At 43.7% G+C, this 27,026-nt stretch overlaps 1 protein-coding gene across 2 annotated transcripts in view; it reads left to right on the top strand.

The window, feature by feature from the left end:
• The window catches only part of BRD10 (bromodomain containing 10), an 89,847-nt gene extending 64,821 nt beyond the window's left edge, over positions 1-25,026 (top strand). For both annotated transcript variants that reach the window (XM_074994871.1, XM_074994872.1), the window contains 3 exons: positions 9,572-9,687; positions 18,967-19,154; positions 20,580-25,026. In XM_074994871.1, the coding sequence (XP_074850972.1) occupies positions 9,572-9,687; positions 18,967-19,154; positions 20,580-24,214 (3,939 nt within the window). In that variant the 3' untranslated portion in view covers positions 24,215-25,026. The remainder of the gene's footprint in view (positions 1-9,571; positions 9,688-18,966; positions 19,155-20,579) is intronic.
• Positions 25,027-27,026: the final 2,000 nt, after the last annotated feature.

Genomic DNA, 27,026 nt, shown 5'->3' with positions numbered 1-27,026 from the left:
TGTTATATGTTGAGTGCTCACCCCCCACAAGGTCAAGTCCTGCATTTTTAGTCACACAGAGTCCCTATTGAAACCGGGGGGGTGTTGAGTAAGAATTGCTGTAGGATTTGACCCATAACTAAGATAAGAAGGACATTGAAAACATTCTGAACTGAAAAGTTACAAATTTTTTTCTTTAGGTGTCTGATGTCCAAAGCAGCTGCAGTTCACCAGCTCCCTCTCCGTGTAACATCACTAGAACATGCTAGACTGGTGATGTCACACATGCCACAGAACCCCGCTGCAGAATGGGGCAGGCCTATAAGGGTAAGGTAAGTTTTCTCCTTCCACCACCACCCTTTTTAAACAATATTGCATGGTTTTGTAAGATGGCTAATATTCTTTATTTTATGTCCTATCGGATATAAAAAAAAGAATTTTTAAAAATCTTATAAAACTACATAATATTGTGGTTGTGTGTGTGTATTTATTTAACAAATTAAAGTTTAGTCCTTACCCCCATATACATATCCTGGCTCCAGTCTGCTTTGGGGTTCCATGATGAGTATGCCATTATCAGACTAGTGTATGCTGGGGTATCACGGAGAGTGGAGTCAGCATTCCATGGCTGCTATGGATGTTGGAAACCTATTTTTTAAAAAAAGGTAAGTTTTAATTTCAGAATTTGTTGACTCTCTCTCTAACCTTAATCATATGGGACCATTGAGCACATAATTCTAAATAGTTTCCTTTTTTAAAATTTAATTAAAAGCCACCATTAAATAGCACATTTTAGGGTTTTCTTAATATGGAGTGTTGATCAAAAGTGGTGATAAGGGTACTCTCTTCCAAATCTTCCCCCACAGTTTAAAGCTGTACATACAGTCCCACACTTGCTGGATAAGTCTCTTAAAATGATCAGTTTAAAAATAGTTATTGATATTGATTGTAAAGTGTTATAGTCATTCTCTGCAGTAAACTCAAAGAAACAAAGTGTAAGAGTTCACACTTCTCTTTAGAATAAATGTTGGACCTCTTGCCAAAAAGCGTTTAGGGAGAAAGGATTCTTACCCTTACAGTATAATGGGTTGGTGTGGAGCATCTCCACTCCACTAATACAACCCATAGGATTTGGAAATGTTGAAACCTATATACTAAACCCCTCCGCTAAGGAAATGAGTTGTGTATGGAATCATAAAGTGACAGATTTATTAGTCACTCTGTGAAACAGCTCCTGTAGAGTTCCTTGAGAAGCCACACCCTCTTTCATTGTGCACCAGAAACAAAATTTTTCCAATTCATTTGGCACTTTCTGTGCCTACGTAAGAAAAGCAGCATTTTGTTGTAAGAGCCATTTTTCATTCCATTTGTCTGTAGATTCAGCACTGCACCAAGTCATATTCAGAATATTATTTTTGAGACAACTGGGACTAGAAACATAATTATTTTTAAATAAAGGCTTAATTTCTGTAGAAATTGGTTAGATCATCAATGCTTATATGGCATAATACTATGAGTAGACCCACTCCAATCCCTGTCTATAATTGTGAATTACTTTTCTCTGTAATAAAGAAAATAAGGCTATATGTTCTAACATGTGTGAGTCTGGTTATTTTGCACTTGTTGTAGGAAATATGATGATGGATTTTGTAATGTTTATAAACCCGAGGTACATGTTTTCTCTATTCTTTCTTTTTGACCAGCTTTATGTATGACATATACTAGCAGATTATTTTTTCCATAAATGGGATTCCAACAAATCACCATTGTGTCCCAAAAGCCACATTGAACTGCACTGATAAAAATAAGTTCAAGGCCATTTGTTTTACTAGACCGCTTTTTTTTTCCTCTCATCTACTGCGTGCTTTGAACATATGTGAGGAAAGAGTACTTTGCAAATTCTGTTCTACTCATCTTTATGGATTAATGCTAATGGGTTTATATCCAAATGCAATACTTCAGAATCCTGAGAAAAACGGACAATTGGGATTCAAAAAGATAATTTGATTTGAACTAAACTGCAATATTTTGTATCACAGTTCACAGCAATGAATGGGAAAACAAACAATTTGGAGTTGTCCAAAGATTTTAATCTGGATTACATGAATTTTGTTAAGAAATTTAATTCAGAATTTCCCATTTTGTTTTTTAAATTAGAAGAATGTGACCTTTACACATCTGATTTTTTTCCCTTCTCAGATGATCTTAATCTAATAGAAGCTCATAGTCTATTCTTAGACTAAAACCTATGCTTGTGTCAGTTTGTTCAGAATATACAGTTGGATCTAGTATGAATTCTGTTTTCTCTACCCAAATTAGAATAGCAGTCATCTCTAGAGGTAAAAGGGACACACAAATCTGTTTATTCCCTCATTCTTTGTTCCAGCCAAACTATATTTCACATATTAATCTCTCATTATTATATCTGTGGCCATACTTGACCAAAATTTCAAAATGGCCATGTTTATTACCAAATCGAAGAATACTAATGAGGCACTAAAATGAATATTCCGCACCTCATTAGCGTGCTGCTGACCGCGGCACTTCAAAAGTGCCATGTTTCATTTATGCGCAGCTCGCCTACATGAGGGTCCTTTTCGAAAGGACCCTGCAGATTTTGAAATCCCCTTATTCCTATCAGCTGGGGATTTCAAAGTCTGCGGGGCCCTTTCGAAAAGAACCACCATGTAGCCAAGCCGCGCGTGAGCGAAACACGGCACTTTTGAAGTGCCATGGCCAGCAGCATGCTAATGAGGTGCTGAATATTCATTTCAGCACCTCCTTAATATTCTTCGATTTGGCCATTAGCATGGCCATTTCAAAATTTTGTCCAACTGTGGCCACAGCCTCTCTTATTTTTGTTTCTCAATCTTGATGAATTCAAGATGTACAGAATGAGTGCTCTGAAATCAGTCACATACTGTTTACTTACTTTGTTCTGTTTTTAGTGTGACCCATCTTATGTATTCTAGTAGTTCTGTATAATATACAAATGTATCTGTTCAGACTAGTATCATTTTACTGTTGTAAATAGTTCTGTTTACTCATATCAGGATTCTAATTAGGCTTTACAGCATCTCTCTCTTTGTGTGTATGTCTATATATATATATATGTGTAGCATTAATATGTCTATAGATAGATATATATATAGATATAGATATAGAGATATATATATATATATATATATATATATATATATATATATATATATAAGCATTAACATGATGACACTCTGTCACCTAGGAGGAATATATATATATATATTCCTCCTAGGTGGCAGAGTGTCATCATGTTAATGCTTCTATCTGCTGCTGGGGCAGTGGAGGTGGGGAGAGGGGCCCAGGGCAGGTAGGGGAGATCACAGAAAGGCTGGGGCTGGCCACACGGCTCTCTGAAAAGGCCTGGCCCCTCCCCATGCCACTGGCCCTGGGACTCACCTGGGAAGAGGAAAGCTGGGAGAAGCTGCCTCTGCTAGGCTATGGTGGGTAGGGAAGGTGCCTCTTATACCTGAGCTCTGGCTGCCACTTTACTTCCATGAGTAACTTTAAACAAGTGAGGTAGTCCCATTGAGCTTTAGGGCACGATTCCCATGTGCAAAGTTTCATGGGTAAAGGATTACAAGATTAGGGTCTAAAATTGTATTACTGTAAACATACAATTTTCAATAGAAGTACATATTTTATCAATATTCAGATTTACGCAGACCAGTGGTGGGCAACATGCAGCCCATTGGGGCTCTGTCTGTGGCCCACAAGACTACTGCCCATATACAGGGTTGCCAGATTCCACTTGCGTCTGTCCACATAGTTCTTTTTAAACATCGATATTACACAAATGATACACAGATGAAGTGAGGTGAATACTGACTGCAGGATTAGACTTTAGTCTCTGTTTTCAGAAAACTGAAAAGGTAACATTTCTGTAAGAGGCCTTTATTTATGAAAAATATGTTTGTTTTCAATAAAAATACTACTTCTTTGAGTGATTGCTCATATGTATTCCAATTTGGGTGTGCGTCGGCACATGCCTAGTTGCCGGAAGCTTTTTGCCCTAGCCAGTATCCCTGGGGTCGGTGCGTCATTCCCTGGGGTGGCGCCCATATGGCCGCCCATATATGCACCACCCAACCTGCCCCCTGCTCAGTTCCGTCTCACCGTGCTGTCAGTTGCTGGAGCTCCCTCATTGTTGAGCGTTCGCTGGTAGCCTCTATTGTTAAATTAGTTGATAGTTAGTGAAAACAGTTGTAAATAGTTTAGATAGTTGTCTTTCATCTGTAAATAGTTCCACTTAGCGAGCCGAGGTGGGACTTTAACCCCCCTCGGCACCTTGGCGCCAGGGGGTGCTTGGCTCCCCTGGGTTTAAAACATGCTCAAAATGTGGCAAGCGAATGCGCAAAAGCGACCTGCATAGGGCTCATCTGAGCTGCCTCAGTGAGGCCCACCTTCGGGAACACTGCTCTATTTGCAAGGCCTTCAGGCCTAGGACTTTGAAAGACAGAGCTCAATGGCTGAAGGTACTACTAATGGAATCAGCCTTGCACCCGGACATTTCCCTGGTGGGAGCTCAGAGCACTGCATCATTGGTGCAGAGCGCTCTGGTGCCGTTGGTCTGTTGGAAAGCTCCTGGCATCAAGAGCAGGACTCGGTGCCTAGCACCTCCTGGCATCATAAGAGCCAGTACTTGGTGCCTTGCAAGAAGAGGAGATGTGACCGGGGTCAATCCCAGGAGAGGAGGAGGCGACAGCAAGCATCGGGAGAGTCTGCTAGATTGCACTGTGACCAGGGTCATAAAGTGTGGGCATTGACTCCAGCACAGGGTGGGAGCCTGCGCTCTCCCAGACTGCCCTCGACGCTGGAGGCCTTTAGCACAGCGCAAGGCCTCCTGCAGATCACAATGCCGCTGCAGGTGCCGCACTGGGACCCTTCATCGACCCAAATACAATCATCTGAACAGTCTGTAGGGGCACCAGCACAGTTCCTGACCCCAGTGAGGCCACCTCAAATGGTCGCCTACCTCAGTGTCCTGCATCACACTATGCGGGGCACGCAGGAACCGATAGGCACCGCAGGACCTTTGGCACTGCCGTGGTCAGCAGCATCAGAGTCGGCATTGGAGTCGGATTCTTTCTACTCCAGCTCAGTTCGGAGTGGGAGTACAAGATCATCCCGATGCAGTGGACATCAGCACCAGCCCTGATGCCCCTCAGAGGGGAGTGGCAAGTGCCCCCAAAGGTGCCCCATGTTGGCCTTTCTGGACCCCATGGGCGATCCATGAGGCAAAGGGGCGGGCTGTGGGACTCCCGGCTAGGGCGCCTAGCACTCCCCAGGTGCTGAGAATCGGCACCGACTGCTTCATTGGGAGCGCCCCCGAGAGAGCAGGTGGAGTTGTTGGCACCGGCACCAATGACAGTGCCAACAGCAGCACCCGTGCAGTCAGCACTGACCCAAATGTGGGCACCGCCCTGCAGGCACCGGGACCTGTGGTGCAGTGGGCGCCAGCACCAACAGAACCGGTGCCGTCCCAGGTGCCGAGTGGCCCCATCATCATGGCACCTTACTGTGTGCCACAAGGGGGCCCTTCACCCCAGGTACTGAGCAAGGCACCACGAACCATGGTGCCAGGGACTCAAATGGAGGTACCTGATCCCCCCACACCAATGGGTTTGGAGGACACAATGCCCTCATCCTCTCCTCCCCAGATGAGGCATTGGCTGGATCCTCTGCATCCCCAGTAATGGAGGATGGAGGAGCGCACCAGCAGTTATTGAGAAGAGTGGCCCAGAGTCTGGGGGTGCAGGCGGAAGAGGTCAGGGACAAAATAGACCCTGTTACAAACATTCTCTCCACATCTGGACCTACCAGGGTGGCACTGCCCATTATAAAGACAATTGCCAACACAGCAAAGACAGTGTGGCAGACCCCGGCCTCAGACTTACCCATGACAAGAAAGAACAAGCACCGGTATTGCGTCTCAGCCCAGGGCAATGAACATCTGTTCACCCACCCTCCCCCTGACTCCCCGGTGGTGGATGCTGTGAACAACAGGGAGAGGCAGGAGGTCCAGGGGCCCTCCCCTAAAAACAAAGAGACCAAATGATTAGACCTATATGGTAGAAAAGTTTATTCCGCAGGTGGCCTCCAGTTGAGAACTGGTAACCAGTAAGCCATGGTTAGCAGATATGCGTATCATATGGCCAGCTCCATGGACCGTTTCACTGAGCTGCTCCCACCAGAGAGCAAGTTGAACTTTACGGCCCTGGTGGAAAAACAGAGACTCATATCTAGAGCAGCACTGCAGGCTGCGCTAGATGCAGCGGACGGCCACCGGGGTCATGGCCTCGGGTGTAGCCATGAGAAGGGGGGCACGGCTTCAGGTCTTGGGACTCTGGCAGGAAGTGCAGCAGTCCATGCAGGACCTCCCCTTTGAGGTCCTTTCCCTGTTTTCAGAAAAGACTGATAAGAGGGTTCATAGCATAAAGGACTCACAGATTATCCTATGCTCGCTGGGTCTATATACACCGGTGATCCAGAGGAGACACTTCACCCCGAGACCCCAGTGCTGGAATGAGGGGACTGGTTTGCCACTCTCGACTTACAGGATGCGTATTTTCACATAGCAGTCTATCCACCTCACAGGAGGTTCCTCTGGTTTATGCTAGGGAAGGACCATTACCAGTTCACAGTCCTTCAGTTCGGCCTATCCTTGGCCCTGAGAGTCTTTACCAAATGTATATCAGTAGTGGCTGCCTTCCTACACAGGCAAGGGGTGCACCTCTTCCCCTACCTGGATGACTGGCTGATCTGAGGCTGGTTGCAGTGACAGGTGGAGTGACGAGACACTTGATACACTAGGCCTTCTAGTGAACGAGGCAAAGTCCGTTCTAGCCCCAGCTTAGGTCATGGAGTTTGTGGGTGCCCAACTACATGCAGAGCAAGCCAGGGCGTTCCTGCCCCAGAGCAGGGCCCAAGCCATGGCATCTTGCATCCAAGATCTAATCAGATTCCCAACCATGACAGGCAGGGGATGCCTCAGACTGTTGGGCCACATGGCAGCATGCACGTTCATAGTCCAGCATGCCAGGTTGTGACTGTGCCCCTTTCAGCTGTGGCTCACCTCAGTATACAGACTTGTCAGGGAGAATATAGACAAGTTAGTGACAGTCCCCCCAAGAGTGTTAACAGCATTACCCTGGTGGCTAGAGGCCTGGTCGATCTGCATGGAAATGTCCTTCAGTCCCCCGCAGCCCTCCCTCTCCCTGGTCACAGATGTCTCAGACCTGGGCTGGGGTGCACACCTGGGGGATCGCCAGACTCAGGCCCTGTGGAGCGAGACTGACACTCAGCTCCACGTAAACGTGTGGGAGCTCAGAGTGGTTCGGCTGGCATGCAAAGTGTTTCAGAGCGAGCTGAAGGAGCAGTGTGTCATAGTCAGCATAGACAATACTACAGCAATATACTATATAAACAAACAAGGGGGTGCACGCTCGTTGCCCCTGTGTCTCGAGGCCCTCTCACTCTGGGACTTCTGCATCCAGCACCATATTCTTCTGAGGGCATTCTACCTGCCTGGGGGCTCACAGCTCCCTAGAGGACCATTTCAGCAGGACCACGAATGGTCGCTACACACAAAAGTACTGAGTTCAGTTTTCCAGAGGTGGGGATATCCCCAGGTAGACCTCTTCACCACCCATCTCAATGCGAAGTACGGGATGTTCTGCTCTTACCAAAACTGAAGCCTGGGCTCTTGGGCAGACGCTTTCAGCATTCGTTGGTCGGGACGTTTGCTTTACGCCTTCTCACCAATACTGCTCACCCACCGAACACTGCTGAAAATTCAGTTGGACCGAGCATCAGTTATTCTGGTGGCCCCAGCTTGGGCTCAACAACACTGGTACTCGACCCTCTTGGAGATATCTGTTCAAGACCCGGAGGTGCTTCCGCTGCACCTGGATCTGCTGACACAGGAGGAGGGGAAACTGCGGCATCCCAGTCTGCAGGCACTACATCTCACAGCATGGAGGTTCCATGGCTGAGACCGATAGAGCTGGCCTGCTCTGAATCTGTCAGGGAAGTATTGTTGAACAGCAGGAAGCTCTCCGCAAGGGTAACATATGTAGCCAAATGGAAGAGGCTTACTATATGGGCCACTCAAAGGGGATTATCCCCGGGGGAGACCCCAATACCTTGTATCCTAGACTACTTGCTGGCCTTAAGCCAGACAGGGTTGTCACTGTCCTCCCTGAAAGTGGCTATTTTGGCATTTCACCCAGGAACTGGGATGTCATCGGTCTTCTCAGACCCTGTGGTGAAAAGGTTCATGAAGGGGATGGAAAGGGTCAAACTGCAGGTTCTGGCTCCCTTGCCAACATGGGACCTTAATTTGGTATTGTCTAATCTTATGGCTCCCCCATTTGAACACCTCGCCACCTGTTCAATGTTATTCCTTAGTTACAAGGCAGCATTCCTGGTGGCCATTACCTCAGCCAGAAGGGTGTCAGAGCTCAGGGCCCTGATGGTGGTCCAACTTTATACGGTGTTCCACAAAGATACAGTCAGACTGAGACCCTATCGGGTGTTTCTGCCTAAGGTGTTCTCCCCCTTTCACATTAACCAGGACATCACCTTACCACTGTTCTACCCAAAGCCCCATGCTTCCCCTAGGGAGCAGAGCTTACACACTTCGCATGTCTGGAGGACCAAACCTTTCCAGAAGTCTCAACAGTTGTTTGTTGCAGTGGCGGACAGGATGAAGGGGCTCCCAGTCTCCTCTCAGTGGATCTCCTCCTGGACAGTGGTTTGTATCAGAGAGTGCTACAAACTGGTGGGGGTTCCCCCTTCCCCAATTAGGGCTCACTCCACCAGGGCACAGGCTTCCTCTGCAACATACTTGGCCAGGGTCCCTATCCAGGACATCTGCAGCGTGGCCACTTGGTCCTCCATTTACACGTTCTCAGCGCATTAGTCATTAATGCAGCATGCACAGGAAGATGCTGCAATGGATAGGGCTGTCCTGCACTCCTTCCAGGGCTCTGACCCCACCTCCTAGGCATTGGCTTGTATTCAGCCAAATTGGAACACACATGAGCAATCACCCAAAGAAGAAAAGACAGTTACCTGTTCTGTAACTGGTGTTCTCAGAGATGTGTTGCTCACGTCCATTCCAAAACCCTCCCACCTTCCCCTCTGTCAGAGTAGGCGGCAAGAAGGAACTGAGCGGGGAGTGGGGCGGGTGGTGCATATATGGGCGGCCATACGGGCGCCACTCCAGGGGGCGCCGCACTGACCCTAGGGCTACTGGCTAGGGCAAAAAGCTTCCAGCAATTGGCCATGTGCCGGTGCACACCCAAATTGGAACGGACATGAGCAACACATCTCAAAGAACACCAGTTACAGAACATGTAACTGTCTTTTTAAGATTAGAGTTTTCCTGGTTAAAGATGAGGACAGTATTGATGAAGTCAAAAGTAATACGTGTTTGGTTTTGTATTTTGTGTTTTATATGTTGCATGGAAGTACACTGACTGGTGTCAGACCAGTATATTTATTAGCTGCAGATATAATACAATAAAAAATGACATGTTTATGTTTGCAGGGAAGATGGTACCATCGGAAACAAGCAGTAAAGGAATTGCACTGTACATTGATACGACTGTTAAATGAATTGTTACCATGGGAACCAAAGCTAATGAAGGCTTTTCAGAGAAACAGGTAAATTAGGTACTCTTTGGAACAGTGAGAACAAAATACAAGTTTTAAAGTAATTAATTAATCTTAGTGACACTGATCCTTTGAGACTATGCATAGGATTAGACTGTATTTTAGTTTAAAGAACTAGATGTTTTAGTTTTAAAGGGGATTGCTAACATTTCCATAGATAAGATTAAGCAGTTTTGTGTCTAAAAACTAATTTTTCAAAATGCCCTAAAATCCCAATGTTTTGAAAATTACTGTGCCAAGTCAATGCCCAGAATACAGTTGATGCAAATTTAGATCCATTTTATCCCTTGAATGCTGAGATACAGCACCTTTCCCTGTCAGTACAATTTTTCCATTCAGACAAATTTTTTTTGAATCCATTTGTGGCTCAAACTTTGGCACTGATTTGCACAAAATTGAGGCTTGGTCTATACTAGGAGGTTAGGTCGAACTTAGCTGATGTAGGTTGATTTCTCAACAATCAGTCCACACTGCAGAGTCAGTTCCACCAAGTTTAAGGGCTCCAAAAGTCAACTTTTGTACTGCTTTTCACAAGAGAAATGCCAAAATTGACATTGCATGGTCAAATTTAGGGTAGTGCAGATGGAACATTGTGACATTAAATGCTCTTGGTCTTATGGAGGTGTCCAACGGTGCCCCAGTGTGACCACTATGGCTGCCACTTTCAGCTCTGCTGCTCTCCAGGTGTGCAGGAACCAGCCTGGGAAATTTTTAATTTCATTTCCAGTTTGGCCAGCATGGCAAGTGGAGCAGGCAGCACATCTCATCAGCACATCTGGCCATGAATTCCCAGGGTCGCAAATGATCTCCAGCAATGCTGGGGATACAGGAGATCCAGCACTTCATTACTGCGTGGAGGGGATTAATTTGTGGTACCAGAACTACAACGCAGCAAGCAAAACATCTGTGCCAAGGTCTTACAGGTCATGGTGGACGAAGGTTACACCATGGGTGCTCAGCAGTGCTGAATGAAAATAAAGAAGCCCAGGCCAGGTATCAGAAGACAAAGGAAATAGACATTCTGGGTCATTGCTGCAAACATGCCATTTCTGTAAGCAGCTGCCTGGTATTCAAGGGTGGGGACCCATCTACTTTTGTGGATACTTCCAAGAGATTCCACAGGCAACATCTGGCAACAGCAGGGAAGACCTGGAGGATGAGTAAGAGGAGGAGGATGACAGTGGTGAGCAAGTGAACAGAGCAGATGATCTCACTGACAACCAGGAACTTTTTTTTAACTTGGGATCTCATCCCCTCCTCCCAGGACATTTCACAGCCAGACTCTGATGGTGATGGGGAGGGAACCTCTGGTGAGTTCCCATTTTTTATTGTTCTAGAAGTGGGTTAAGGCAATTGGGTGATCTGTGGCAGGTTCAGTACCAGCACAGCCTGGGCCCCCCCAAACCCACTTGTTAACATGTCTGGAGACAGAGTGTTGATCCTCCCTGCACATCTCCATAAAGCTCTGACAGGTACTTTTTAATCCATCTCATGAGGTTTCTGTAGAGCCCTGCATTATTCCGACCTCCACAATAAGACACATTTCCACACCAAACCAGCAGTAAGTAATCTGGTATCATTGAACCACAGAGCAGTATAGCATAATGATCAGCCTTCTGCCCACATTCAGTCAGCATCCGTTCCTTATCAGCCTTTGTTATTCTAAGCAGGCTGATATCTCTCATTGCAGCCTAGAGAAAGCAGGGTAAGGAACATTAAGCTATGATAGCACAAGCTGCTCTGTCATGCTTGGACCCATCCCCCTCCTCTCCCTTCTCCTGGGAGGCTCTTGAGGGAAAGGAAACATTCACTGTCCCAGCTCAGCGGTTGGAGAGAAGCACATGGCAATAGCAAGAGCCATACAGCCCCAATAGCACAAGCCACACTGGCATGCCCTGCATCTCCCTTTGGGCTCCTGGGGGAAGGGAAACTTTTGGTGCCCCCAGCAAGTCAGGGAGTGAAAGCACGCTGCGACCATTCATGCCACAGTCCTGGGAGCTGCGATGCCCTGCACCCTACTTGCAACATGTACAGCTGCAGAGACTGCTTTTGCAATCACAGACTAGAACACATGCTCCAGTCTGCCTTACTAAGACTGGAAGTGATCTGAGTCAAGAAGCTCCCTTAAGATCTCTGTGTAGTACCTGCTGCACAGAGGATGCTTAAAAGCCAAAATTTGTCTGTGTGCATTACACATCCCTGTTGTTTGCCATAGAGGCTCTTTCATGAAATTCTTTTGTGTGTTGTAAAATTTATCTCATCTACAGTAAATATATCTCCCTAAAGGCCTTCACTTACATTTTGTTTCGGTGTGCTCAGCAACGGGCTCATTGACCACTGGTCTCTCCCCTACCTCCCCGTTTCAGCTGTTAGGCTGGCACAGATCCAAAGAGAAAATGAACACAGGAAGAAATGTTCCTCGAGAACATAAAAACTGCCTGCACAGACAGGGCACCGTTAAATGCATGGAGGAAAACCATGCTGGAGGAGAGTGCTCAGACAGTATGAAGTCCAGACCCAGGAGGACATAGTTGCTGCCCCATCAGTAGCTACAGAGCTCCTGAGGTACCTCGTACAGGAGTACAGAGCCTCACTGCAGGCCATGATGAACCACATGCCTTCCTCACCATGTTTTGTACCGCTCCCCCATCATCACCCCAGAATGCAGGATGGTGGAAGTCAAGGGCAGCCTTGCATTCCACTCCGAGGGATGCTTCTCCAATCAGAAGGCTGACATGCCCCCATCCGTGATGGCAAAACTCCTCTTGCCCTTGCTTACCTACCCCAGAAGTGCCTGCCATGAAATCCTTGACTGTCCCCAGAATGGGTTTTTTTTTTTTTTTATTTTTATTCTTATTTTTGTCTCAAGAGATGGTGGTTAGCTGCGTTGGTGAGGGTCTATGGGCAGTGTTTGCGTCTGAAGCACAATTGATTGCAGTAACTGAATGGCAGTCTATTTCTGAATTCTTGAGTCTGGGAGTTTTTCCTTCTCAGATGAAATTCTTTTGCATGGCGTGCACATATGCTATCGAAGGATGATGTGCCCTGCTGTAGCAATTGTCAGCAGGTATTTCAGTCTAACTATGTAGATTCCCAGGATTTTGGATCTATGTTGAATTTTTTCATGGTGTTTTTGCATGTATCCTTGAATCTTAGCATTGGTGTTCCTCTTGTTCTCAGTCCACATGACAGTTCACCAAAGAGGATTTCTTTGGGAAGGCATTCATCACCCATTCTTCTCACATGACCAAGCCATCATAGTCGTCTGCTGTTGAGGATTGCTATGAGGCTGGGTATCACAGATCTTGACAGGACATCTGCATTTGAAACTTTATCTTGCCAGTTGATATTCATAATTCTGTGGAGGCAGCAAAGATGGAAGCTGTTCAGTTTTTTTCTCCTGCTTCGAGTAGGTGGTCCAGGCCTCAGAACCATATAGCATGCCTAATAGATTAGTATCTTTGCTTTCACTGTCAGCTTAGGATTGTTCCATGCTCATTTAGTGAGTCTGCCAAAAATCGTAGCTGCCTTCCTGATTCTGATGTTCAGTTCTTCATCCATGCATAGGTTTGCGGTGATGGTAGATCCAAGGTAACGGAATTGTTGAACCACATGTAATGGTCTGTTATCCAGAATGACATTGGGTCACTGAGGTATATCTTGAGTGAATACAACAGGTTTCTTCATGCTTATGTCAAGAGAAAACTTGCAGGTTCTGCATAGAGAATCCAGCAGTGAGTGTAGCGTGTCTTCATTATGAGTGACGAGAGCTGCATCATCTGCAAAGAGGAGTTGCCTGATGAGGACTTTCTTGACCTTAGTTTTGGCCTTGAGTCTTGCCAGGTTGTGGAGAGAGCTATCTGATCTTGTGTGGAAAAATGCATCGCTACGTGAGTTTTGAAATGCGCAGTTTAGTAGAACTGAAAAGAATATGCTGAAGAGGGAAGGGGAAAGAACACACCCTTATTTGACTCCGCTGTTCACTGCAAATGGTTCCGATGTAGATCCATCATGTTGCACTATTGCTTCCATGTTTTCATGAAAGAAGGTTATGAGCTTGAGTAGGGTTGGTGGGCAGCCAATCTTGGTTAATACTCTGTATAATCCTGATCTAGTGACTGTGTCAAACGCCTTTGTTAAGTCCACAAATGCTATGAATAACAGCTTTCCTTGTTCTCTGCATTTTTTCTGTAGTTGTCAAAGTAAGAAAATCATACCCATTGTTGACCTGCCAGCCCTGAAGCCACATTGTGTTTCTGGATAGACTCGATCTGCGAGTTTTTGCAGGTGTTTGAGAATGACACAGGCAGATGCTTTGCCTATGATGCTCAGTGATGAGATGCCTTTGTAGTTGTTGCAGTCACCCTTGTCGCCTTTGTTTTTATAGAGAGTGATGATGTTTGCATCCTTCATGTCATGTGGGACATCACCTGCTCTTCAACATTTTAGGATTAAATCACAGAGGAAGGGGAAGATCACAGGCTTGTTTGCCTTCAGGACTTCAGCTGGAATTCTGTTGTTTCCTGGTGCTTTTCTATTAGAGAGAGCATCAAGAGCTTGAGAAAGTTCTTCCTCGATAGGCTCTGCATCTAGCTCAGACATTTCTGGAAGAGTTGGGATGAGGTTGTCAAGTTCAGATTGTATTGTATGCTCGTGGGAATAAAGACTTGAGTAGTGTTCCACCCATCTGGACATGGCAGCTTTTTGTCAGTGATCACCTGTCCATTTAAATGCTTCAGTGGGGCGACTGGTAATATTTGGTCTGAGTGCTTTCTTCAGTCCCTCATACCTCAATCCCTCAGGTCAGCCAAATCAAATGCCTTTTGAATATTAGAACATAGGTCGTTCCAATATATGTTCACACACCACCTGGATATTCTGTGAAAAACAGATTTTGTGTGTTGAAGTTGATCTGTTGTGCTTTGAGATGGGTTCTTTATCTTACTCAGATGTGCCAAGTGTTTTTCTTCGAGAAGAGACCTAAGAATGTCAGCATTTTCATCAACCCAGTCTTCACTAGAGAATGAACATGTTCCAAAGGCAGACTGGGCACATTCATATATTGCATCTGTCAGCATGGACCATGTTTCATCAATGGTTTTTTGGTTAGGTTTGTGTTCCATTTTATGAGTGAGATCATCTACAAAGACAGAGCATTTCAGCGTATCTCTGGTATTGATTTTTGGCTTATTGCATTCCTGAGTCATATAGAGTTTCTTTGGGACGATTTTCACTCTGCTGATGATCAAGGAGTGATCACTGTCACAATCTGCGTTGTGATATGTGCGTGTAATTTTAACAGCGTTGAAATGTTTCCTGCATACCAGTACAAGGTCAAATTGGTTCCAGTGACTGGATCTGGGGTGGCACCATGAAACCTTGTAACACTCTTTCAAGTTAAAGAAGGTATAAGTGATGCAGAGCTGATTCTGAGAGTTGAATTTGAGAAGCCTTTGACCATTTTCATTCATTTTCCTGATACCGTGATGACTGAGGCAGACGGGCCAGAACTGATGGTTGCATCCACCTCTAGCATTGAAGTTGGCAAGGATGTACAGTTGGAAAGGATTCAGTAACTTTCTGAAGATTGTAATAAAAATGGCCCTTGTCTTCGGCACATGACGTCAATGTGGGTTCATAAGCACTGATGATGTTGACATATCCTGACTTGGTGAAGAGCTTCAGGGATATAATACATTCCAATTCAGCTGTGAGCGTAGTGATAGATTTCAGCAGTGTTCCGAACAGCAAATCCAACTGCAGGGGCACTTTTCCTCTGAACTCAAGCCCTTCCAGAAGAAAGCGTAGTTGGTTTCTTTCACTGACCCAACATCTGCCAGCCTGGTTTCCTGGAGAGCAGCAATGTGGACATTCTGTTTGTGTAGCTGTTGATCTATGACTGCTGCTTTGCATATTGAGTCAGTATTCGTAAGGTCATGGACAGATTCAAGTCCTGGACACATGGTCCGCACGTTCCAGCTACCGAGCCAGAGGCAAGTTGATTGATTATTTTGTTCTTTTGGCGGGTACGTCATTTACATCTACTCTTTCAATTTTTGGTCTATCCCCATGCACCCAATAAGGAAGACAGATGTGGGGGGTCAGCACCTTATTGACTGGGGGCTGTCCAGCTTGAGGCAGGTGGTAGCTGACCAGTAGAGTGCGATGACTCCTCCCACTGATGAAAGTGACCCGTGGCGTCCTCTCCTTCATCAGTGGAGGAGGGCTAATAACTTGTAACTGCCACTTTCCATGTTGTTTCCATGCTATCTGCAAGGACAGTGTCCTCCCCATTTGGCAGCCTCTTACACACTGAAAGGCTGTCACCTTGAGAGGAATGGTGCCTTCACTGAGGTCTAACTGAGTCAGGAGGCTCCTGAATCTGGCCTTTAAATGGCCAAAGGCACATTTTACTGCCATTCCGCGCTTGCTCAGCCTGTAATTGAACTGTTCTTTACTATGTATCAGGCTGCCTGTGTATGGCATCCTTATCCAAGGGAGCAAGGGTAAGCTGGGTCACCCAGGTCACTACTGGCATCTCCACATCTCCAGTGGTGATCTTCTGGTCTGGGAAGAAAGTTCTATTCTGCAGCTTTCTGAACAGACAGAATTCCTAAAGATGTGTGCATCATTCATCTTTCTCAACTGTTCCATGTTCATATCAGTGAAATGGCCCTGGTCTGGTCCACCAGCACCTGCAACACCATGGAGAAGTACCCCTTGTGGTTTATTTACTCTGTGGCAAGGTGGTCTGGTGCCAAGATAGGGATGTGCGATCCATCTCTCACCCCACTTCTGTTAGGGAACCCCATTGCAGCAAAACCATCCACTATGTCCTGCACATTTCCCGGAGTCACTGCCTTTTGTAGCAGAAGGGTATTGACCGCCTTTGCTTCCTGGATGACAGCAGCCCCCCACTGTAGATCTGCCCATTTCTTATTGATTGCCCACTGACTGGTAGCTGTCTGATGTTCCAAGCTTCCACAGAGCAATTTCCACATGCTTCTGAACTGTCAGAGCAAGTTTCATTTTGGTATCACAGCGTTTCAGGGTAGGGGAAGGCAATTCACAAAGTTCCAGGAAAGTGCCCTTACGCATGCAGACATTTTATAACTACTGTTGATCATCCCATAACTGCAGAACAATGCTTTCCCACCAGTCTGAGTTCGTTTCACAGCAATAGAAATGACGCTCCACTGTGTACAAAGCATCAAGCGCAGGCAGCATCTTCCCTTTCCTCCTTTCCAGTATCTCCCTTTCATATATATCCACGTCCTCCTCAGAGTCTTCATTGTTCTGAAATCTGCTCAGATTCTGCACATACCGCAGCACAATGCATAAGGTGCTCATAATACTTGCCGTAACAGTTTTAGGCTGCACTGGTTCCTTGCAAAGGCATCTGCGCGGATATGAAAAAGGGCACAAAAACACTTTTTTGATGTTGCTTTCCAAAGTGAGGTGGGAGGAGATAAGTGTACTGTGGAAGGCTGATGACACACATGGGCCATGTCTACACGTGCCCCAAACTTCGAAATGGCCATGCAAATGGCCATTTCGAAGTTTACTAATGAAGCGCTGAAATGCATATTCAGTGCTTCATTAGCATGCGGGCGGCAGCGGCGCTTCGAAATTGACGCGCCTTGCCGCCGCGCGGCACGTCCAGACGGGGCTCCTTATCGAAAGGACGCCACCTTCTTCGAAGTCCCCTTATTCCCATGAGCTCAAGGGAATAAGGGGACTTCGAAGTAGGCGGGGCCCTTTCGAAAAGGAGCCCCGTCTGGACGTGCCGCACGGCGGCAAGGCGCGTCAATTTCGAAGCGCCGCTGCCGCCCGCATGCTAATGAAGCGCTGAATATGCATTTCAGCGCTTCATTAGTAAACTTCGAAATGGCCATTTGCATGGCCATTTCGAAGTTTGGGGCACGTGTAGACGTAGCCATGCAGTACCACCCACAACACTTTCTTCTCCTATGAGACACTGGGAGCTTAACCCACAATGCAAGAGGCAGCAAGAACTGTACGATGGGCATCCACTGTGTGTTGCTGACACAGTCAAAGCTGCCAAATCTAATGGGGGTGCACTCCATCGACTTCATATGGCAGTGTGGACGTGCACCCTCGACTTTACAACATTGAGTGCTACAAAATTGATGTTATCAAATTCGACCTAATTCCGTAGTGTAGACTTATACCCTAAGATATCTGAAAGGCCTGGCCTCAGCTGGTGTCAGATTTGGCCTCAGCTGCAGACCAGCATCAAGCTCCACATCAAGGAAGCTATATTGACAGTGTTGTAACTAGATTTCTCCAGCTTTGTAAAATAAACCTGAGAATTTTGGAGTTTGGTCAAGAACAGGTAAACTTATTAGTTGTTAACACCTACACGAAGGATAATTACTCAGTCACCTTCCGTTACGAGTGTCTTATCCTTCTGGTTCACTTTGATCTATTCCAAAAAAGCTGTAGAACTCTTTAGAGCAGTTGTACAGAACAGAGGACAAAAGAGGGTGCATAGTAGTGAATCCTGTGACAGATATGGGGTTCTGGTGGGCATTGAGAATATGCTAAATTGTGCAAATACATTCTTATAGTCTCATCTTCTTGATATACCTAATGGAATATTAGGCACTGAAAGTAAATAGCAGCTGTTCTCGCAGTCCTGAGATTTAAGATAGTGTAAAAATTCTTTCAGGCATTCCTAGGTTTTTAGCGTCAAGAGGAAACATTATGATCATCTAATTGGACCTAGCACATAACACAGCCTAGAAAGGAGAGATCCCTGATTTCTCTAGCTTCAGCTGTCTCTTTCCTCAGATGTCTGGGTGAGCACAAGGGACTTGCTCTAATTGATTCCTGAACCAGTACAGCTATACCTAATACAATGAGGATCTCTGAAAGTGAATGAAGAGGAATGCTGGCATAGAACTGTGTTGGATGCAGCACAAAAAGTGGCAAATGATATTAGCAATAGGACTGATTTGATTTGGTCCTAGTGCTTATTGTCAGTTCCAGGGGCACAAAATTCTGATCATGGCAAGAGGGTAGTCTTACCTAAGTTCTGAATTTCCTGGTTTTTGGAGGGTTAAGTTTATTCATTATGTACAATTTGGAATAGCACAAGCCTGTGCTAGGGAATTTTAATTAAGTGTTACTAGGGTTTTGGGCCCCTGTGCAAGTATAAGTGCAGGTATGAACAATGAAGTATTTCGTTGATAAAATATTTAAAATAGGTTGCAGAAGTTAGTCATCATGTGTGACATTCTCTTCAAGGTCTCGACTGAAGAAGGACTATGATGATTTCAAAAGACACCCAGACCACGATAAATTTACCAGAGAAATATGGAGTAATGAAGAAGGTGAAGTTGATAACGGAAGAGAATCTTTCAGTGTAGTAACCAGTAAATCTTCAGAATCTGCAGAGCATCTGGAGATCCTGCCAAAAGGTCATGCAGAGTTTGGTAAGCTCTTAGCTGAAATTTAGGCCAGATCTACACTAGGGGACAAAATTGATGTAAGATACAAAACTCCAGTCGCATACCTGGAGTTGAAATATCTTGCATTGATTTTCTGCACTGTCTTAGCAGCAGGAGATTGACAGGAGAAACTTTCCCATCAACTTCCCTTACTCCTCCCAGCTGCAACTGGGATTGACAGTGAGACCCTCACAATTCAGTTTAGCCCAGCCCTACTAGCTGTACTAAAATGAACCCCGTTAGGTTGACTGCGAGTACGTCCACTCAGCAAGTATAGACACATGGACATACTACAAAGCCTACCATTTTTTCTTGCATTTTGTATTGTGTTTTTTTTAATTTTTTGGTAGCTGTATATTATATTAATTTTATTATACTAAATTAGATTGTACAAGAGTCTGTCTTGCATGTCCCAGGAAACATAGTTCAGAGAAAGGGTGGGCAAAGTTGGCTTTATTTGTATGTTACCTTTTTGTTCTCTGGATTCTGGTGTGTGGTTGGCACTGAAATGGCACCCAACATAAATTAGAGCTTAGAACTGATGGCATCCACTGCAGGATTGTCTGGGTAGTTTAACACCTCAAATTCCTGTTGCCCTTGGTGTCATGGCAATATACCTTCCTACTCCTGAGCCAGTCTATCTATTGGTTTTGTATAGAAACTTCTGGATTTCTTTTTTAATTTGTGAATTTGCTTTAAATTAGAGCATTGTAACATCACATTCTGAAAACTATGCTGTGACTTACAATGCAAAGATTGTAATTTGATGCGTTTATAAATCCTCACAATTTTGGGGACTTAATGATTTTTTTAAATGAAATTCTGTGCCTGCTCTGTAGGATTTGCAATATAAACTGACTGGAGCCTAAATTTTTTTTAATTATGTTTAAGCATGTAGTTAACGAGATGATAGTACTTCCATTGCGTCAGAAAATATTCTTCACGTGACAGTATGCTTGTGAACTACTTCATTGCTTTTAGTTCAGCTGTGTTAGACTATCATATACAGGAAATTATTTCATATCCAGCATTCTGTCATCTGGAACTCTCAAATAACCAGCATTTTAACCATAAGTAAATTTTAGCTATGTTTTCCGTAAGTGCAGTATAGTGAAAGTAAGTGCAAGTAAGTACAGCAAATACAGTATGCATTTACAGTGTACAATACTACTGTTGTTGGTAAATAAAGTATTCTGCATACATTTTTATTTGTTTTTTAATATCTAATCTTGTTTTTCTTTAGTGTTATGCACTGCTAGGTATACCTCTCTATTATCCAGAATATTTGAATATCCATCAGCCTCCTGATCCCAAGGCTGCTGGATATGAAAGAGTTTAGTGTAGCTATGTCAGTTGCAAACATTTAATTTGTGATATATTTTCAATTACTTGTTTTATTTCTTTCTGCAGATGAAATGAAACTGTTAGAAAAAGATTTTTCCGCAGGAAGGAGCAGGCTCCTGAAGAAAGAGTTGACTTCAAAAGAAATACAGAAGACATTGCCCAAATCTACTAAACGTCAGTCCAAGCAAAATAGTTACCTGGATGATAACACAAAAGATGTTTCACCAAGGAAGAAAGTTAAATTAAGCACAGATGAGGCTACAGGCCAGAGTTCAGAAAGTGAGGTGCAGACTAACAGTTGTTTGAATGAACTGAAACAATGTGAGCTACCACTTCCAGAATCGTGTGCTCTGACAGATTCTGCAACACCAGTATCAAGCTTTTCAAAAGGGACCAAGCCCATCCAGGCTTTGCTTGCTAAGAATAATGGGAACAAAGTGACCTTAACAAATCAGCTTATACCTTCTGTGGGTCTGGACATGCTTGCTTCTGAAAAGGCAGTTATGTCACCTGTGGAGTCATCCATACTAAAGCCAGAGTTTTCCTGTCAGACCAATTCAAAGAGTCCTTTGCAAATGGTATACAAAATGCCAAGTGGCCATTGTGTACCAATAGATGTCCATAACAACTCAATGAAAATTCAGATGCAACCTGTGGTTGACCCTAAAACAGGAGAAAAAGTCATGCAGCAAGTTCTTATTTTACCCCAAAATTTTCTCATACAACACAAAGAAGGAAAATCTGTGGCAAAGCTGCACTGTACATCTTTCCCACAGACAGCACATGTTAATGATTCACTAGCATCTGTTTTTGTAAACCAAACTGTAAATGCTACCACTCAACTGTCTTGTACAGTTTTTAACAAGAGTATTACACAGTTGTCACAAATAACTAGTCCAGTGAACAGACCACACTCTTTCTCCTCTGTAACTTCAACAAGTAACTTCCTAGCATCAACTGGTAAAATAAACCAAAGTGAGACTGGCCAAATAAAGACTGCAGTTTCATCTGCCATATTCTCTGTACCTTTACCTTCATCCACTGTTTCTACGTTAGGTCATCCTTTGGCATCAGCAACAACACTAAGTGGATCTACTGATACTGTATGTTCCATCCACAATCTAGCACCTCAGCATACTAGTGACTCCCGTGAAGCTAAACAGGAGCTGAAAACAGTGTGTATAAGAGAATCACAGTCCATTCTTGTCACAACACGAGGGGGGAATACTGGAATTGTTAAAGTACAGACAAACCCAGAACAGATTTCACCTAATAATTTATCTCCAAATTCTGTTTTCACTTATGCACCTCAGCTTCAGGCATTTTTGGTCCCAAAATGCACAACGTTGTCAACGTCTACTTTTCCATCAGTAGCAACAGTCACATCTAGTCTCCCACTGTTTGATCAGTCTACTGTTTCTGGACTTTCTTCCTCAACAACTACTTCTGTTGCTATTCCGGCAAGCTTAAACCAGTTAATAGGGAAAAATCTCAAATTTCAAGTAGGGCAACTTCCCACTAGCGGCAGTTTGGATCAAAAGATAGAAAAAACTCAACAGGTGTCATCTACTTTCTTGGCCTCGTTACCTAGTACTTTGGTGTCAGCAACTCCAAATAGTACTGTTAATGTTATTAGCACTTCTTCAGGAAATATTGAACAAAGTAACACCGCCATTACCCAGACTCCTTCCACACTGCAACAAGCTGATACTAAAACCAAAAAATACTCTGTTACACTACCTGAGACTGCTGCAGCAACAAATGGAGATATGATCCAGTTCAAAAATCCAATTCAAAATTTTATGTTGGTTCCAAAACCAACTATTCTTTCTCCTTGTGGAGCTACTGGAGTAAATGTAATACCTGCTCCAACATCTACTGCTGTTAGTGCCCAGAAATTAGTTTTCATTAATACTCCAATTCCCAGTAACCCGTCAAACACCAGTCTAATGTCAGAATCATTAAAGCAAGCCCTGCCTTCTTCCATAAGTAAAACATACGTTAATGCACCAGAGCAACCTCAGTTACTTCTAATTCCATCTCCAGTGGGAGCACCAATAAAAGTGAGTTTATCACCTATTGTGTCTCAAGTAAAAGATGTTAAAATTGGGCTAAATATAGGTCAAACCATTATAAATACAGCAGGCAATGCACAGCATGTTTCACCAATTAACATATTGCAGCATGCAGTTCCCAGAGGAAAAGATGACCTAAACAGCAAAGGATTTACTTTACCTTTCTCAACAAGTGGTAGTTTGGTTCCAGGATGTTCCAGTTGTGTGAGTCAAAGTATTACACCTATTAATGAATCTGTAGGTGATGCAACAAATGATTTTACAGTAACAGCAGCAAATGCCTGTTTAGATTCTGTTTCAGTGATAGCAAGTGGGACTTCTTTTGGGACACGACCCACTGTTTTGGTTAGTGGAAATGACACCTCAAAAATAATGCCAGTTTTAACTGATCGACTATGTACATCAAATACTGGAACTACTATGGCCATATCAACTGTGAAAACAGGACATCTTTCTTCATCTGTTCTTTTTTCAACTACACAACCAACAGTATCTTCTCAAAGTATATCATCTGCTTTACAGTTTCCGGTTACAGTTACCCTGCCTGGACCTGTGACAGCATCCACTAAAGTCATACAAACAGTTCCTTGCTTAACGGCAGTACCAGCTGCTGCACTATGTCTGCCCCTTTCAAAAGGACAGCCTCCTACACTAGTAGAATTTCAGTCGCTAGGACTTTCAGATGCAATGCAAGCTAATGCAAGTGTTCACAAACCTCAAAATGTATTATCATCTGCTTCACCAAATGCAGGTAAAATAATTAGTTTTTCCAACCTTGCTTCTTTCCCATGCCAGCAGAAGCATACTAGTTTATCAAAACCAGCTCTTGCTTATTCTTGTCCTCCAGATGCCCCTGTCCTTCGAACTGCTACTGCTTCACCAGCTGTAACTAACCAGGGAATGGGTCAATTGAATGAACCTTGTATTCAACAGAAGATAGTTATTAACACTTGCACGCCTTTGGCACCTGGAACTCACATTATGTTTAGTGGCACTCGATTTATTGTTCCACCACAAGGCCTTGGAGCCGGCAGCCATGTTCTTCTCATCCCTAATCCAAAACATGAGCCTCCTTTAGTTAATAACAATGGCCAGGGGGCTCAGGGTGTGCCATTTGTTAATCATATTCCCCAAAACATCACACTAGCACCAAGTAATTCATCAAGTTGGCAGACATCAAAACATCCTTTGAAAAGCTCTACAAAAATTGTGAACTCTCTTGGGACAGCAAACACTCTGCCTATAGTACATGCAACACCACAGATAGTAAACACTGCTGCTAAATCATGCCCTCCACCCTCTACAACAACATTGTTTATGTCTTCAGTGATAAAACCTCCAGTTAATGTTTCAGCTAAAACTTCTTTGCTTTCTGCTGTAAATGCTGGTAACCTTCAGTTACCAAGTAGCACTTCAGTATTTCACTTGGATACATCTATCAAGAAACTGTTGGTCAGCCCAGAAGGAGCCATTCTGAGTGCCATAAATACTCCAGCATCCAAGGTGGTTTCTTCTCTGTCTTCATCACTGTCACCCATTGCTGTGTCCAAAAGCATAAATTCTACCAATGTTTTCCCTGCTTTTCAGTCATCTGGCCTTGGTAAATCTGACAGAGCTGCATCCTGAACTTGGAGTGAATAAGCCTATTTTACATGTTGGGAGCATTCTTTGAACTTTGAGAATCATTACAAATGTTGATCGTTTTTTACACTGTTTGAAACATGCTTTAAATTGTTGTTCTCTATAAATTACTTTGTATTAGATTTCAGCAGTTCTCAGTTTGCTTATGGGAGGCGTGAGGAGGATGTATTCGATTTTACTGTAAGCTAAGTGTTCAAAGAGTTATTTAATGAAAAGGTCAAATAACTAATCTATTAATATACATAGCAAGGTGTAAAATTTTATTTTAGTTTTACAGGAATCTAGCCTTTTGCACATTGACATGTTTCGTTTTACAATTTGAACCTTTAGGTGGCATGTTTATAACAATATGTCTTTTTGTCAAATATTATTTTTGTTTGATTTGTTTCTGTAAAAAATATTTATGCTTTGTAAAAATTTAGTCCATGGTGTAAAATTGTAAATATGCATGATCCCTAACAATCTGTACTAAACTGTGTACAAAGAACTGCGCTGTCTTATTTATGTTTTGTTTACATAATGTATAGTTTTTTAAGTATTTTAGTAATTTTGGACCAGTGTACTGTTAAACAGCAATGCAGAAGAATCTGCATGTAATAAATCAAGTTGCTGTATTGCTTTGTTTTGACAGTATTTTAAGATTCTGTTGCATTGTCGGAGAGGAATATATACATGTCCTTCTTTTACAGTGTATATGCATTAATATTGAAAAATACTGCAACAGATAACTGTACAAAAAAGAATTTGTTTAAGCTACAAAGCTTTTAATATTCCATATACGATTTCAATAATGAGGAACAGGTTTCCTGCTTACGGATTTCATATTTCTAATAAACTCTCATTCTGAGGGGTTTTTTACCTTTTGCTTTCTGCCTTTGATGTGGGAAAATCATTTTAATTCCTTTCAAAATGATGAATGGTAACAGAGAGGTAGCTGTGTTAGTCTGTGCTCCAACAAACCAAAGCTGCAGAAATGTAGCACTTTAAAGACTAACAAAATGATTTATTCGGTGATGATATGATGAAGTGGGTCTGTCCCATGAAAGCTCATCACCGTATAAATCGTTTTGTTAGTCTTTAAAGTGCTACCTTTCTGCTGCTTTGCTTTTTTCAAAATGATGTTTGTCACGTATTTTCATGTGGTCATTATGAACTATTTTCCCCTCTTTTCCTATAGCAGATTCATATATTTTGTATACATATGAGTATTTATCAGTCTGGGCAGGGGAGTAAATCCCAACAACAATAACTTGTAACTTTTACTACTGTAATTTTAATGTAAGCTTCAGCATATTTAGTTCTTTGGATATGCAAGTATATGACCATTTAATAGGCACGCTCTTTGCTGAGATAATTTCTGACTGCAATCAAATGAAGTTCTGCACAAGGATCATGGATAGAATATAACTCATGGATTTTTCTTTCTGCTTGCTGTATGGCTCCATTGATCTAAACTGAATGGACTGCTTCTCTTTCCTGTCTATTGCCATGTAGCAATCCAGTTACAATCAAGACTACTCAGTCATGCATTGCTGTGTCACTCCCATTAGAGTAATGCTTTTTCCTCTTCTGAAAAGAATAGACATGTTCCCTGTAAGCTGAGCACCTGTACAGCCATCACAAACAGCATGTTTTTAACTGGTGGTGCACATCTGCAGTTGTCTTGGTGCACACAGCAAAATTTATTTTATATGTGGATGGAAAAATTAGAGGGAACACTGAGTGTGGGTACAGTAATGATCTTCAGATAAGGCTGTGGCAGCTGCTCTAGTAAATGGAATTATCTGCAACTGTGGGTCAGGAATGTTCAATTCATCAGGTGGTGCCTTCTGTGTCCTTTGTTGCCAGGACCCCATTATGATCCTGGAGAAGAAGTCTCTTGAGTACTCCAGCTTGGGGCAGACATTCAGCATGCTGATAGGTTCAAGAACAAGTATGAGTCCATAAGGGGAGGCCTTTCCTTCTCCTAACTTTGGACTACATTTTAATGTGTTTCTTGGAATTTGGTCTTTCTCCAGATTAGAAAAGAAGGCCCCAGTCTAAAATTCAATGTGCTTTTCTCCCCTTGTCCCTAACATTGCGTGGATCTCATTCCAGAGTGTTTGGGGTTTTTTTTTAACCATCATCCTCTCACAAAAACGTGTAGAAAACACCAAGTCAGTGTTCCACAATTCCTCAGACAACTTCTTTCCTTCTGACTAAACATGCCAGTAACTGAAAAATAGCTAATTTCTTGATATGCTAATCACCATGGCTCAATCCCAGAAGTTCAGCCTTTCTTTTTTCAGTTACCCAGGGTCTTTTTCCAGTTCCATTCAAGAAGGGAATATGTTGACACAAAGGCTACCAGAAAAGTACATGTTTGGTTCTACTATGGAAGATACCTGTAAAATGTCATGTACTTACACAGTAGATCTGCTTCCTCTGTAGTCAAAGATATCTCTGCTGACATGGGTATGAGAAACAGTTTTATTGCTCCCCCCACCCATCCATTAGCCTTGCCATGAATACACCAATTCCTTCATTTGCAAAAGGTGGACTCTTAAGATTCCAAGATGAGTCTGTAAACTGAGTATAGTAGATGAAGATATGCTGGCCCAGTCTGGCAGGGAAAGGATTAAAAGCAGACTTGAGGGAGTGCCAATCAGGAAGCTGGCCCCTATAAAAGGGTGCAGAGTGGAGAGGCACTCACTCTCACTCTGGCCAGGAACGAAGAAGAAGAGAGAAGAGAAGGCAGGTCGCAGCTGGGACAAAGGGCTGCTTGGCAGAATAGCAGGGCAATGAGAACTCTGGCTAA

This window comes from Carettochelys insculpta, chromosome 5, assembly GCF_033958435.1.
Source record: "Carettochelys insculpta isolate YL-2023 chromosome 5, ASM3395843v1, whole genome shotgun sequence".
NCBI classification, from domain to species: Eukaryota; Metazoa; Chordata; order Testudines; family Carettochelyidae; genus Carettochelys; species Carettochelys insculpta.
The sequence above is the reverse complement of the archived record's forward strand: the minus strand, read 5'-3'. Positions and strand labels throughout refer to the sequence as shown.